This window comes from Chinchilla lanigera, unplaced genomic scaffold, assembly GCF_000276665.1.
Source record: "Chinchilla lanigera isolate Chin_1 unplaced genomic scaffold, ChiLan1.0 scaffold00018, whole genome shotgun sequence".
NCBI lineage: Eukaryota > Metazoa > Chordata > Mammalia > Rodentia > Chinchillidae > Chinchilla > Chinchilla lanigera.
Window position 1 is genome coordinate 822807 of NW_004955419.1, and position 13821 is coordinate 836627.

At 55.8% G+C, this 13821-nt stretch overlaps 1 protein-coding gene across 4 annotated transcripts in view; it reads left to right on the plus strand.

The window, feature by feature from the left end:
- Eng (endoglin) overlaps positions 1 to 13821 on the plus strand; it is a 34523-nt gene that overhangs the window by 4010 nt on the left and 16692 nt on the right. Inside the window, exons 1-2 of one of the 4 annotated variants that reach the window (XM_013513166.1) lie at positions 12383 to 12440; positions 12601 to 12738. Coding sequence is in view for 2 of the 4 variants with exons in the window: in XM_013513164.1 (XP_013368618.1) it covers positions 6221 to 6375 (155 nt within the window). In the remaining 2 variants the exon portion in view is untranslated. Of the gene's footprint in view, positions 1 to 6220; positions 6376 to 12382; positions 12441 to 12463; positions 12739 to 13821 lie in introns of those variants that run through there. The other 3 variants (XM_013513164.1, XM_013513165.1, XM_013513167.1) reach the window with 3 other exon arrangements.

Below are 13821 nucleotides of genomic sequence, written 5' to 3' on the forward strand. Positions count from 1 at the left end.
TTTTTTGGTTTTTCTCCGGTACCAGGAACCGAACTCACGACCTTGCGCTTGCCAGGCAGGCGCTTTGCCGCTGAGCTAAATCCCCAGCCCCTCCAGGGGTCTTATATGTCCTTCTTGTGTCCCAGAATGTTTCTGTGTTGTTGTGTGGACTCCGGGCCAGTTCTGGAATGGCAGTTCTGGAATATTCTGTCCCTTCCATGCGCCATTGTTTGCCCAGTGAGCCCCTTGTGGTCAGATATCTAGACAGTTTCCCTTTGTTCTGGTTATAAACACTACCTCCATGTACCTTTCCTATATTGGCCAAATTGGGTGGCTGGGACTGAGGTCTGGATGCCGCAGATGTGGGCTCTGGGCCTCGCTGGAGAGGGGACCAGTGACACCAGCCAGGACTTCATTTTTCTTCCAGGCCATATTCAGGGCAGCTTCCCACTGGCAGGAGGAAAAAGGATTTTGGGGAGAGGGCAGGTGCTGGGGATGGTGCAGACAGGACCATTAAAATTCCTTCTCTAAGCCAGGCCCGGTGGCACTTGCTTGTAATCCCAGCACTCAGGAGGCTGAGGCAGGAGGATTGCCAAGAATTCGAGGCCAGCCTGAACTACATAGTAAATTCAAGGCTAGCCCGGACTACATACAAAAAACAGAAACAGACAAACAAAACAGACAAAAAGATTCCCTCTCACTTCTGTCCTTGTGTGTCAGGCCTACTTTATAAATAAGGTCAGGGAAGTCTGGGACAAGTCGGTCCAGATTCCAGCCCCAGGCTACCTGCCCGCAAGCTCGGCTTCTTTTCCCTGCTGGTGGGAAGCTGGCCGTGGGGACCCTCATCTTGGGCTCAGCTCTCCTCCATACCTGGCTGAGACAGGGACACTCACTGGCCTTTAGCGCCTACTGCAAACCGGCACCACCCCAGCAGACTTAGCAGGAGGCAGAAGCTCCTGTGCTCCCATTTTACAGATGGGGACACAGGCAGGGGAGAGGTGCCGCAGAGTGATGACCTGAAATGGCCAGCTGGGGCTTGAGCCTTGGGCCTCACCCCTGCACTGTCCTGACCGGTGGGTGACGAGCATCTTCGAGCTGCCTGACCTCTCACCTGGGACCTGCCCCTGCCTTCAGGAGCTGCATGAGTGCCCTGTCCTCTCCCTGCCTCCATCCCCGAATGCGACTTCGGAACCCCCAGGGGAACGTGGACCATGTCCCACCCATCCCTTTCTCCCCACCCAGCCCCACAGGGAAACTGAGTCCCAGGATGGAGGAGGGACCTGGTGTGAGTCATGTGCTAAGTCACAGGCAGGCCTGACAGAACTGAGCTCACCAATGTGCCCGCCTGAGCCTGGGCCGAGGGACCAGGACCCAGGATGGGCCAGGCTCCCTCTTGTCCCGGAAAAAAGCACCATCTGCTGGGAGTGCAGACGGCAGACAATAAAACAGCACATCTGGGTGTGTGTGGTTCCACAAGGACATCTGGGTACTGATGCACTTCTGAAAGGGGGAAGCGTTACAGTGAGATTTCACAGCAGGGTTTTGAAGCATGGATAGAAGTTGGCCTGCGGATCAAACATGGGATGACCACGAGTCTGAGGAAGGGCATGGCAAGAGCGAACAGCGAGGTGTGTTTGGGGAAAGCCCAGATCTCCTCAAGCGAGCACACACGTAGTTGTCACGGCAGCTCGTTCATGGGGAGTCGCCTTACATCGCGATGTGTCACCTTAGGGAGATGCTTACTAACCTCGGGAGGGAAGTATTGTGATTGTCATTGCCCCATTTCACAGAGAGTGACACTGAGGCACGGAAAAGAAGCTGGCAGAATCAGGATTGCAACCATTGGCGTGTGTGTGAGTGTGTGTTACTGGGAATTGATCCCAGGCCCTTGTGTATAATAGGCAAATACTCTACCACAGAGCCATTCCCCTGCCCTTTTTATTTTATGTTGAGACAGGATCTTGCTAAATTGCCCAGACTGGACTTGAACTTGGAATTTTCCTGCCTCAGCCTCCTGAGTAGCTGGGATTATAGGTGTGTGCCACCACGCCTGGCTTCCTAGCACTTTACACTTTAGGCTGCAGTGTGTGAGTCTGACTACGGGCCTGGGGAAGCCATGGGAAAGACAGGGCCAAAGGGGAACGCAGGCCTCTCTGGTGGCCCTGGGGAGAGGCTGGCTGAGCCTGGAACTCGGAGGCTGTCACTGGCCCCCTGGGGGAGGACAGCATGGCAGGAGGTGCAGGGCGGTCGAAGGAAAAGGGGCACTTTGCAGCAGAAAGACCCTGGATGGAAAGTACCTGCCCAAGCCAGGCCTGCAGTGCCAGCCCTCTGGGAGGCTGAGACAGGAGAATTGCAAGTTCAAGCTTAGTCTGGGCAATTTAGTGACTAATTGAGCCCCTGTCTCAAAATTAAAAATGGGCCAGTGGAGCTCAGTGTGAAGGCCCTGGGTTCGGTCCCTAGTACAGAAAACACGCCAACCAACCAACCCTGCCCTGGTATCGTGACTTAATATTCACAGCTCCTCCGTGTGGAGCCCCCACGGGTGTCCCCTACCTCAGACTGACTCACCGCACCTGATCAACACACCGGGAAAGTGCATGTCAGGTGCCGGAGCTGGAGCGTCGGGGTTCAAAGCCAGGGCCTGTCACTTGGTGGCTGGTGTCCCGGGTTGAGCTCATCAACCTCCCAGCCTTCGGTTTGTTCCATGTAAGATGGGTTCCACGCCTGCCCCCTCCCGGGGCTGCTAGGGGCTCAAGTGGGGGAGTCCCAAGAGGCCGTGAGGCAGGACCCAGCCCCCAGGAAGCGGGACAGAAGCCTCTTCAGTAATTGTGGGTCCGGAAATGGGGAACCTGGGGGCTGGGCGCGCTGAAGCCCTTGGCATACTCGGGCTGAGGCTTGCAGAGGTTGACTTTGGCTCTGGGCGACCGGGCTTCGGCGGGGCTAAGCTGGCACATGCGAGCCAGGCCATCTGGTGCCAAGGTGCTTTTCTTTTTTGTTTTTGTTTTTATTTTCTTTGGCCATGAGGACTGAAGCCAGGGCCTTTGCACTGAGCTACATCACCAGCCTTTTATAGTTTATTTTATTTTATTTATTTTCGAGGATTTTGGGGGAGACAGAGTCTCCCTATGTAGCCCAGGCTGGCCTTGAACTCACTATGTAGCCCAGGTTGGCCTTAAACTTATGTCAGTCCCCCTGCCTCAGCCTCCCGAGTGCTGGGACTACAGGTGTGCGCCCCCACGCTCAACCTTATAATTTATTTTAATACAGGCTCTTGCTAAGTCCCTAATTTGCCCAGGCTCTCTGGAACTTTCAATCCTCCTGCCTCAACCTGTGAGAGTGCTGGGATTGATTACCCATCACCACACCTGCCTTCCAGGGCTACTTTTCTTTCTTTCTTTCTTTCTTTCTTTTTTTGGTACCAGGAATTGAACTTGGGACCTTGTGCTTGCCAGGTAGGCGCTGTACCACTGAGCTGTCTCCCCAGCCCAGGGCAACTGTCCTTGACTGTTATGCTCCAGGGGTTCCACGAGCGGTTTGCAGAACCTGGGCAGTGGCTGTGTGCTTCGGTGGGAAAGAGAGGGGAGGAGAGGACGGCGGTGGGAGGTGGCCCAAGGGTCTCGACCCGGAGGCCCACTCACCCAAGCTCTCGGTGGCGGCGCCGCCTCTGACCGGGTCTGGTCCCAGGAGGCTTCGGAGTTTCCCTTGGTGCCAGGGGATTGTTTTCGGCGGTCTGGGCTCCAGGAGACGGGCTCCGGCGTCACCCTCCCTCCTGTCTCCCCATTCTAGTCTGCGGGGTGGGGGCAGCCAGGATCCGAAAAGGCCCCAAAATAAATGGACCTCTTATCTGATCTCCCAGCCCGGCCCGTTATCTGATCATTACATAATGGCCAGGCTGACGGCATGGAGGAGGTGGCCCCGGGCGGCCCCGGCAGTCCAGGAGGAACTGGGGTTCCTGGAAGTCTGGGGACGGGGCAGAGAAGGAGAGGAGGGAGGTGCGCGCTACTCTATAGGCCAGACCCCGGGTCAGGGAGGGAGAGGGGGTCACGGCCCAGCCTGGTCCCCAGAGCTGTGAGACTTCGTCAAATCCTACCCCTCTGAGCCTCAGTCTCCCCATCTGTGGGGGAAGGGCTTGGACCTGAGTTAGGGGGCTGGGGGTCAGAGGAAGATGAGATGGCAGGAGGGGGTGTGGGCTTTGAGTCTTCCAGGGTGAGGGAGACCCCAGAGACCTGGCTCCCAGAGGACACCGTCTGTCCTGGAGGCTGCAGGTACCAGCTACACACCTCACCCCATCAGCACACCATCAGTGCTCCTGCAGGCAATAAAATAAATGCAATTTTTTTGTTTCTTGATTTTGAGACAGGGTCTCACTATGTACCCTAGGCTGGCTTTGAACTCACTAGGCAGCCCAGGCTGGCCTTAAACTCACAACAGTCCTCCTGCCTCAGCCTCCCGTATTGGGATTACCAGAATAAGCCACTATGCTAGCAAAAATAAATGTAATTAAAAGAACTGCCACGTGCCCTATCTCATGGGGGCTTCCTAGCATACTGTGTGGCTGGGTGGGTTCTATTCTTTGTGTCATTTTCCAGACCAGGAAACCAAAGCTATGTGGTAAAATCATTCAGCAAATCTAGGTAGCAGATAGGGCCTGAGAGTCAAACCCAGGTCAGCCTGGCTCCAAGGGCGTTGGTTTGAGCCATCTTGCCACATTACCTAGGTACTCCAGAATCCCCGGCACACTCAGGATGGGACCAGAACAAGGATTTCATAAGGCATTGGCAGTGCACGCCTATAATCCCGGCACTGGGGAGGCTGAGACAGGAGGATCGCTGTGAGTTCAAGTCCAGCCTGGGCCACTTAGTGAATTCAGGCCTGCCTGAACTACACAGGGAGATCCGGTTTCAAAGAACCAAAATAAAAAGTCTTTGGGCCCACGGAGGCCAAATGTCCTTGCCCTGATCTTCTGCCCTTGATGGGGAAGGCCGGCCGGCCTCCATCTGGTCTGACCTGGCTCTGAGACCAGCAAGCTGTGGAAAGGTGGGGAAGGAGGAGGCTGGGCAGGCTGCAGACAGCCCCCCTCCTTGGAGCTGGCGTCAGCTGGACGTGAGGCGGTCCCTCCGCGCCCATCTTTGATCTCCAAGAAAACAGGAAGTGAGCGCGACAAGATGGAGACACAAACTTCCAAACAGTCTCCCCTGCTCTGTCCTCCTTCCCTCCTCCGCCGCCCCCCTCCCCGCGGCACATTCCTGAGGACGAGGTGTAGGGGCCTCATTTCCTTTTCCTCCTCTGCGGGGTCAGGGTGAAATTCCATTCCTCTCCCTCAGGACCTGCGTTTCCCGGCCGCCCCACCACAGGCACTGAGGCCTAGGCCGAAGACAGTGGCCTTCCAACCCGGGCTGCCCTCCTTCCCACCTTGTCCCCTGGGCCAGGAAACTGGACCCTCTTGGGAGCCATAACTCCAGGGCCACCGTGAGGGTCAGGAGGGAAAGTTTTGTCCCCTGACCTCAGCTCCTGCCTTCTTTGAGGTTGGACTGGCCTTAAGTTCGAAAGTGGATCCTGAGCCTTGCCTTACCAGGTGCAGCAAAGATAAATAGAGGACGCCCAGTTAAATTTGAATTGCAGATAAACAATGAAAGTTTTTGTAGTATAAGTACATTCCAGGCATTATTTGGGATATACTTCTACGTTTAAAATTATGTGTTGTTGTCACGTATGGTAGCACATGCCTATGATCCCAGCACTTAGGAGGAGGCTGAGGCAGGAGGATCGCCAAGTCTGAAGCCAGCCTGGATCACATAGTGAGTTCAAGGGCAGCCTGGAATACATAGCAAGATCCTGTCTCGAAAAAAACCCAAAACAAAGCACATAACATGTATTGTTTATCTGAAATTAAAATGCAACTGGTGTCGTGTGTTGTATGTGTTGACTTTAGACCTGGAAGTGCTGTGACCTTGTGCAAGAGACTTCTCCATTCTGAGCCTCTGTTTCTTCATCTGTGGAATGGGTACCATGATGCCCACCTCTTAGGGTAGCTGTGAAGACTTAATAAAGCCCTGAGTCCATGCCAGGTACCCAGCAGACATTCAGAGCATGGAAGTAATTGTCACCTGGTTGCTTTTTTTTTTTCCTCCCTGTTGTTGGGATTGGAACCCAGGGCCCCCACGTGCTGGGTGAGGGCTCTCTGCCACTGAGCGACATCTTCAGCCTCATACCTGGTCTCTTCCCCCCTCTGCTTCTCCAGCAGGTCTTGCGGAAAATGTGCACTGTGACCTACAGCCCGTGGACCCCCACAGAGGCGAGGTGACCTACATCACCAGCCAGGTCTCAGAGGGCTGCGTGGCGCAGACTCCTGGTGCGACGCTAGAAGTCCACATCCTCTTCCTGGAGTTCCCAAGGGTGAGTGCCCCAGGCAGGGTCAGGAAGCAGCTGCAGGGCCGTGGGATGAGAGGTGCTTTCTTGGTGGCCGTGCCCAGGGCAGTGGTCCTGTCCTCCCTGGGGCCCCTGCCAAGGGACCCACGGGGCCTCTCCCACTGCCCACAAGGAGCAGCATTTCTGGGGCGTAGGGGCAGTGTTTGGAGGCCGCCCTAAGACCCACATGGAAAGGGAGTGCCTGGTGGGAGGCTGGGTGGGTGGCAGCCCAGAGGACCTGGCATCTGTGCACCCCCAGAGGTGGGACTCACAGCTTCTCAAAGGACGTGGCTGCACTCTCGGGCTCAGACTTTGAGAAAGAGCACCCCTCTTCTCCCTGGAATGGTCCCTCATCATATGTCGGTGGCCCCACCAGGCAGTCTGACGGCCAGAGAGATCCATCTCAGGACTGCTCCGTCGCCTGTCCCGGGTGGACCTCAGAGCCGGGCAGCACGGGTGGCCTTGTAGCCTTAGGTCCTAAGAGCAATTTAGCAGTGTGGCTCAGGGAAAGCTTGTAGCCAGCCTGCCCTCAAAACTGTTGAGATGTCTTGCATTTGTGTGGTGATAAGAAGGTGCCCAGACCACCAAGGTGGGGTCCTTGCTCCCCACCACGCTGCCAGCCATGAGGACTGTGGGCTTCGATAATCTCCAAACCACAGACAGCACCAGACACATTCGGTGTGGCTGTCGGAGGCATTGTAACTTTTCTGTAAATTTGGTAATGATATGGAAAGTATGACTGTTCTCTCTACATTTGTTTTTGTTTTGGTCTTTTTGAGACAGGGTCTCACTATGCAGTTCAGGCTGGCCTTGAGCTCACTTTGTAGCCCAGGCTGGCCTCGAACTCACAGCAATCCTCCTGCCTCAGCCTCCCGAGTGCTGGGATTACAGGCATGCACCACCACGCCCAGCGCTGTGTACATTCATTTTATTTGTTCTGACATTCGGGTTCCTTGTGTTTCTTCTGAGCAACTGGGATCCCCAATCCTGATCATTTAACAGCAGGCCGGGGGGCAAAGGAAGGTGTGGGACAGGTGTTCAGGTCCAGGTAGGAGACAGGTGTGGAGACAACCAGCCAGGTGCAGGAGACCGGTGCGCCTGCAGGGAGCACAGGCCAGGGGACTCCAGCTGCCCCCGGAAACACGGAATCAGGCGAGGGTCCTGCAGGAAGCAAGCTGAGGGGGGCCAGGAGCTCACTGTGTGCAAGGCAGTGGGAGGAGCAGAGGGGGGGTGAAGGCAGGCGCCAGGGGAGTGGCTGTGGTCTTGGGGCTCAGTGACCCCAGGAACGAGCTGCTCACCTCCAAGTGGGGCTGGGGAGATGGGAAGGACCTGTCCTTTTGCTGGGGAGCTTGGTCTTTATCTGGGGCCAATGCAGCTGTTGGCATTAGGAGCACAGGTTCTGGCTGGGCACCACGGTACACACTTGCTGTCCCGCTACTCGGTAGGTTGAGACAGGAAGATCACTTGACCCCATGAGTTCCAGGGCAGCCTGGGCAACACAGTGAGACCCCATCCCAGAATAAACAAAATCACAGTGACAACACACACACACACACACATACACACACACACACACACAGGGGTTCTGAAGCCACACAGTCCTCCAGTGTGGCTTTGGCTAAGCTCCTCGGGCTGCATGGCCTTTGGCCACCTGTCCTTACCTTGGTCTTCCTTCCACCTGTCCCCCCGGAAACACGGAGATGGTGATAATAGTTCCCACCCCACAGAGTCGCTGTGAATTTCGATGGACAGCACAGGGAAAATATCAAGCACAGGGCCTGCCCAGAGCCACTGCTTGACGAATGGCAGCCATGGTTTTGTCACTGCTGCTCCTCCTCTCTAGCTTCCATTTCTTACCATAAATACCTTCATTTTGCTAGGCCTGGTACAGTTCACAGAACAGCTTCATATCTGCCGATTCATTTGAGCTTCAATTTTTTTTTTCTTTGGCTTTTTGAGAGGCTCTAGCTATGTAGTTCAGGCTGGCCTCAAACTTGTGGTCCACCTCCTGCCTCAGCCTCCCGAGGGCTGAGATTACAGGTATGGCTGGCTTCTTCTGAGCTTCAGAAGTGATCACGGCAAGTAGCCAAGGAGGGGTGGGAATCTACTTTCAGAGTGGCTAGGTGAGGTCTCCCGGCCTCCTGGGCTAAGGGTTGTGCCTGTGACCCTGGCCAACTCTGGCTGTGATCGCCGTGGAGCCTGTGCCTCAGCAGTGCCCCTTCGCCAGCCCTCGCCAGATCTGTGCTCTGCCTGAGATGCCCAAAGTAGAGGCAGGCCCTGCCCTTGGGCCATCGCCAGTCTAGGGAGGTGGGCAGCAGCAGCCCCAGAGTTCCGTGGTGGCGTTGGCATGGGGCAGGGGTGCAGGGGGCCGCAAGTGGTGGTAGGAAAAGCACAGGGCGTGGAGGAAGGGACACTGGCCCCGAGGTCTCAGCGTCTAGCCGAGAGCACGTGGCGGTTTCCTGGCAGAGGCTACTGCGTGTGCGAGGCCTGCAGACAGTGGCGGGGGGAGGGGTGGGCCTCTGGGCAGCCTGTCCCATCCCGCCTGCCTTGAGGCTGCCTTCAGCAGTCCCTGGCACCGAGAGCTGGCTTTCCCGCCCGCCCCCGTGCGGCCCCAGAGCCCTCAGATTTCCTGTGGGTGTTGGCAGCCAAGAACCCCAGGGAAGCGGTGCTCAGCATGTGTGTGCGGGCGCGTGTTTGTGTGCGTGTGTGTGTGTTGGGGTGGTCAGCAAGCGGGCAAGGGGCCACTGGGCACAGGCTTTATCACGCTGGGTCCCCGAAGGCCAGGCCGGAGCCTGGATTCCGGGAGGGGGCCGGGGTCACATCCTGACCCGGGAGACAGGAAGCCGCCCGGTGTCTCAGCGGTTCCCGGCAGGCCACCGTGCTGACCCGCTGTCTTCCGAACAAACCCCAGGCCAGGGCAGAGCCGGGTCAGGGGCTGATTCACCCCACTTCTGTGCAAACAGGGAGCGCAAGTGGATGAGTCGGCTAGGGCCTGGCGCTGACTAACGTGTAGCCAGAGGGGCAGGCGAGGCTGCTGGGGCCCCAAGAGACAGCCAGGAGGGACCCTGGGCTCCCCAAGACCTCCCAGAGGCAGGGCCCTCAGGCAAAGGGGACCTCTCGAGGCTAAACAGGTGTGCCCACCTGGAGCTTTCCCCTCTGCCCTAGGCCCTGCTGTGGGTGCCCAAGAGCCCTGAATTCCGTGACAGTGGCACTGAGCCTCCTCCCAGGCTGCCGGGGACTCTGTCTTGTTCTGTCCTCTAGAGGGTGCACTGCCTGGCCAGCGTGAGCTCCCCAAGACCTGAAGTGTGGTAGATCCCGCTGTTGAGGAGCAGGCATGGCAGAGCTTGGGCATCTAGGCTGGCCTGCCACATGAGGACCCGTGCGCGTATTGCTGTACTGTCACAAGCAGGGCCAGCTGGGTGTGGTGGCACCTGGCTGTAATCCCAGGTAGGAGGCTGAGGCAGGAGGATCTCGAGTTCTAGTCCAACCTAGAGAGAAGTTATCTCAAGGAAAAGAAGGAAAAAAGACAAGGTGAGGAGGACTGGGGTCAGGGCTGTCATCTGTGTTTTTGTCTCAGACCAGCAGGCTTGGTGAAGGGTCCTGGGTCAAGGGTCGGAGAAGCGGGGCAGGGGCTATGTCTGTCTCACTGTATCCCCAGCATCCCTCTCCGAGGACATATACCTGTGTGGGATGGAGGATGGGCGGGCTGCGGGTCGATGGGTAACAGCAGGGAGGAGGGAGCAGATGGGGTGGCTCTCAGCGTTTGCCATTCGACGCGCCCCCCCCCTCACCAGCGTGGCTGGTGGAGCCGCTGCTCCCTGTCTGTCACTTGGAAGGGTTACCTTCGCTCTGTGCAGGCACCTAGGGACAGAGCTGTGCCTTCTGCTGTCCCCCCTGTGGGAGCACAGAAGCTGCTTCTGGGGCAGGCAAATGAGTCCGGTGGCAGGAAGGGCTGGGGCAACAGAGGCTGCTAAGCCGGTGGCAGGAGCGTCTCCTCTCCTGGGAGCCTCCTCTGCGCTCCTGGCTGGATACCAGGACTCCCAGAAGCTGGATGCTGAGACTCCCGGGAGGCCGCTAAAACGCGGGGCCACCCCATTCTAGAAGGTCACTGAGCCTGGTTCCCCAGCACAGACAGGACACAGAGACAGGTGGTGTCTGTCACTGCTGCCCAGCGCGAACCCTTGTGCTCCCCCGATAGGTGTGCCAGCCACTGTCGCCTGCTGTGGTCCTGGGGTCTTGGGCCCAGGAGCTCTCAAGGATACCCAAATCCACAGATACTCCAAGTTCCTTATGAAAAAAGGTGTAGTATTGACATAGAACCTACCCAGTGCTCTCCTATGCTTTAAAACACCTCTAGATTACTCACAATACCTAATATAATGCAAATGACATCAATTATGTTGAGAAAAAAAAGCCTAGGGGCTGGGGATTTAGCTCAGCGGCACAGCACCTGCTTGGCAAGTGGGAGGTCATGAGTTCGATTCCCGGTACTGAAAAAAAAAAACAAAAAAAAAAAAAAAAAAAAAGAAAAAAAAGCCTATATGTGTTCAATATAGATGCATTTTTTTTTTTTTTTTTGTCTTTTTTAAGACAGGGTCTCGCTTTGCAGTTCAGGCTGGCCTTGAGCTCACTTTGTAGCCCAGGCTGGTCTTGAACTCACAGTGATCTTCCTGCCTCAGCCTCCCGAGTGATAGGATTACACACACCACTATACCTGGCCAGATGCAATTTTTAAAAGTATATATATATTTCAGGCTGGGTGTAGTAGAGCACACATGTAAACCCAGGACTTGGGAGGCTGAGACAGGTGGATCACTGTGAGTTCAACGCCAGCCTGGACTACATAGCAATACCCTGTCTCAAAAAACAAACAAATAAGTATATGTATTTCAGGCTAAGAATGTTGGTATAGTCCCAGCTGTGTAGGAGACTGAGGCAGGAGAATCTCTTGAGCCAAGGAGTTCAGGGCCAACCTGGATAATATAGCAAGACCCTGTCTCTTAAAAAAAAATTCAATCCTGTTTGATCAAAATTTCAGAGGTACAAGCCATGGATACAGAGGACCAACTGCATTCATCTGGGCACTAGACAACCTGCTTTGATGCAGACACACAAGTCTGCGAAATGTTCAGCCCATTTTCCAGATCTGGAAACTAAGGCCCATTGAGGAAGGGTGACTGTCTAGGGTCATGGGCTAATGATGGAGCCCACATTTGAACTCAGGCCCGTCTGGCTCTGACCCGTTTCCCTGGCCACCCTTCCTGTAGGCACTGTCTGGGTCAGCTGAGGGGGATGGCTGGCTCCAGTGTGGCCGTCTCTGAGCTGGCCCTGGGAGGGTGGGGGCCGCAGGCAGCCCCGAGCTCTGCTCCGAGAAGAATTGCTGGAAGCGGCTTTCTATAAGTGTCCACTCACGCTCAGGCCTCCTCGCCGAAATCCCCTTCCCGCCACCTACTGCCAGCCAACAATGGTGTCTGTGTGACACTGGTACAAAAATAGCAACTCAGTCTCCCGCCCACCCACTCAGGGAGGGGACGGGGCAGGCCCAGGCTGGCAGGGCTGGGGACGAGGGGCTGGCCAGGCTGACGCCCTGACCGGGCCGCAGGATCCCGGAAGCGGGGACCCAGGGCCGGGTGACAGCAGGAAGAGGCCGGGGTGTGTGTGTGAGTGGCCACCAGTGACTCAGGACTGTGGGGAAAGACAGGCCTGCTGTGGGGAGCCCCTGGGTTTCTGGGAACACGACGCCCCGAGAGCCCTGCTTTCCAGCCTCCCCGGGTCTCCAGGCTCCGGTGCTGCACCGTGACCTGGCCGTGATTGCCCCTGGCCTCAGCCCCCCGTGCCACCCTCTGGGGAGGGGCTTGGTGACAGCGGAGTGGCGGGCTTGGTTTGTGAGATGTGGGAGCGGAGTGGAGGGACAAATGCGGCAGAGTCTTGTCCTCCTAACCCCTGGCCCCCTCATGACGGGGCCTTGACCTCCACTTCCCTTTCATCACTTCCTGTGGCCAGGGCCGCACTGGGTATCGTTTCCCCCACCCCGTCCTGCCAACATTTCACAGGTGAGGAAACTGAGGCACAGAGTCACAGGGTCAGCGGCAGGACACAGGCTCCCAGGTGCTCTCCTCATGGCTCAGGGCTCCGCAGCCTGAGGTGTCACCAAGACACACAGCGGGTCTCCTGCTGCCATCGCCAGACCATGGAGCCCATCTGTTGCCACAGGTGCGCCTTGAGGCTCTACGTTGGGCAGGGACGGGCAGGTGGTGCCGGGGGACGTCGAGGGAGAGCAGGATTGAGAAGGCGGCACAGTCAGAGAGCGGCCCTTCTGAACAGGGGCTGTGGGATCCACTTCGGTCACTGGTAGGTGCCCAAGCTCAGAAGAGGGCCAGACGTTGATTAGGGTGAACGTGAGAAATTACTGGTGCTCAACTGTCTTGTAAACAGCCCTATTAAAGTTAATTTTCCCATTGAAAGTACATTGTTGAGGGGCTGGGGATTTCGCTCAGAAGCACAGTGCCTGCCTGGCAAGCTCAAGGTTGTGAGTTCGATTCCCAGTACTGGAAAAAAAAAAAAGAAAGTACCTTGTTGGCTGGACATGGTGGCATACGCCTGTAATCCCAGCACTCAAGAGGCTGAGGCAGGAGGATCATTGCAAGTTCGAGACCAGCCTGGGCTACAAAGTGAGCTCAATGCTAGCCTGAACTGCACAGTAAGACCCTGTCTCAAAAAGAAAAAAAAAGGAAGAAAGAGAATATGTTGTTGAGCTGTGCATCGTGACGCATGCCTGTAATCCCAGCTCTTGGGAGGCTGAAGCAGGAGGATCAGTGTAAACGAGGCCAGCCTAGGCTACATAGTGAGTTCAAGCCCAGCCTGAACTATGTACGTAAGAGACCCTGTCTCAAAAAAAAGAGGAGAAAGTGTACAGCTGAGTGGTTTTCATATATACTGAGTGGTTTTCATATATACTCAGGGTTGTGCAAGCATTCGATTCTGTGGGTTGACAGACACAGGGCATCAGGGTAAATTTTAGGGGCAACTGGGCTGGGTCAGTTCTCAGTAAAGCTTGGAGAGGTACTGGGCCCAGGCCGTTTGAGACACCAGTAGGGTGGGTCACTTTTGCTCTGGTCTGTTTCAGGTAGTGATCACAATCCTGGAACAAAATATATATATTTCATATTTTATCAAAATACAGAGCTGGCCTTCCAGCCATCACACCTCAGTGAAAGGAGTCACTGGTGAGGAGGTAGTATGCTATTTTTCACAACCCTTAGGCTGTAACTACTTGTTAGATCTTTCTTGCGTATCTCTGTCTTCCTGAGAAACCACTTTGAAGATACCACCAGGTATTACAGCAGCCACTAATATTTTCCTGATAATCTGTCCATAACTCTGTAATGTTTGTATTGTTCCTATCCTATTTCATAAATGGATGTATGTTTATTA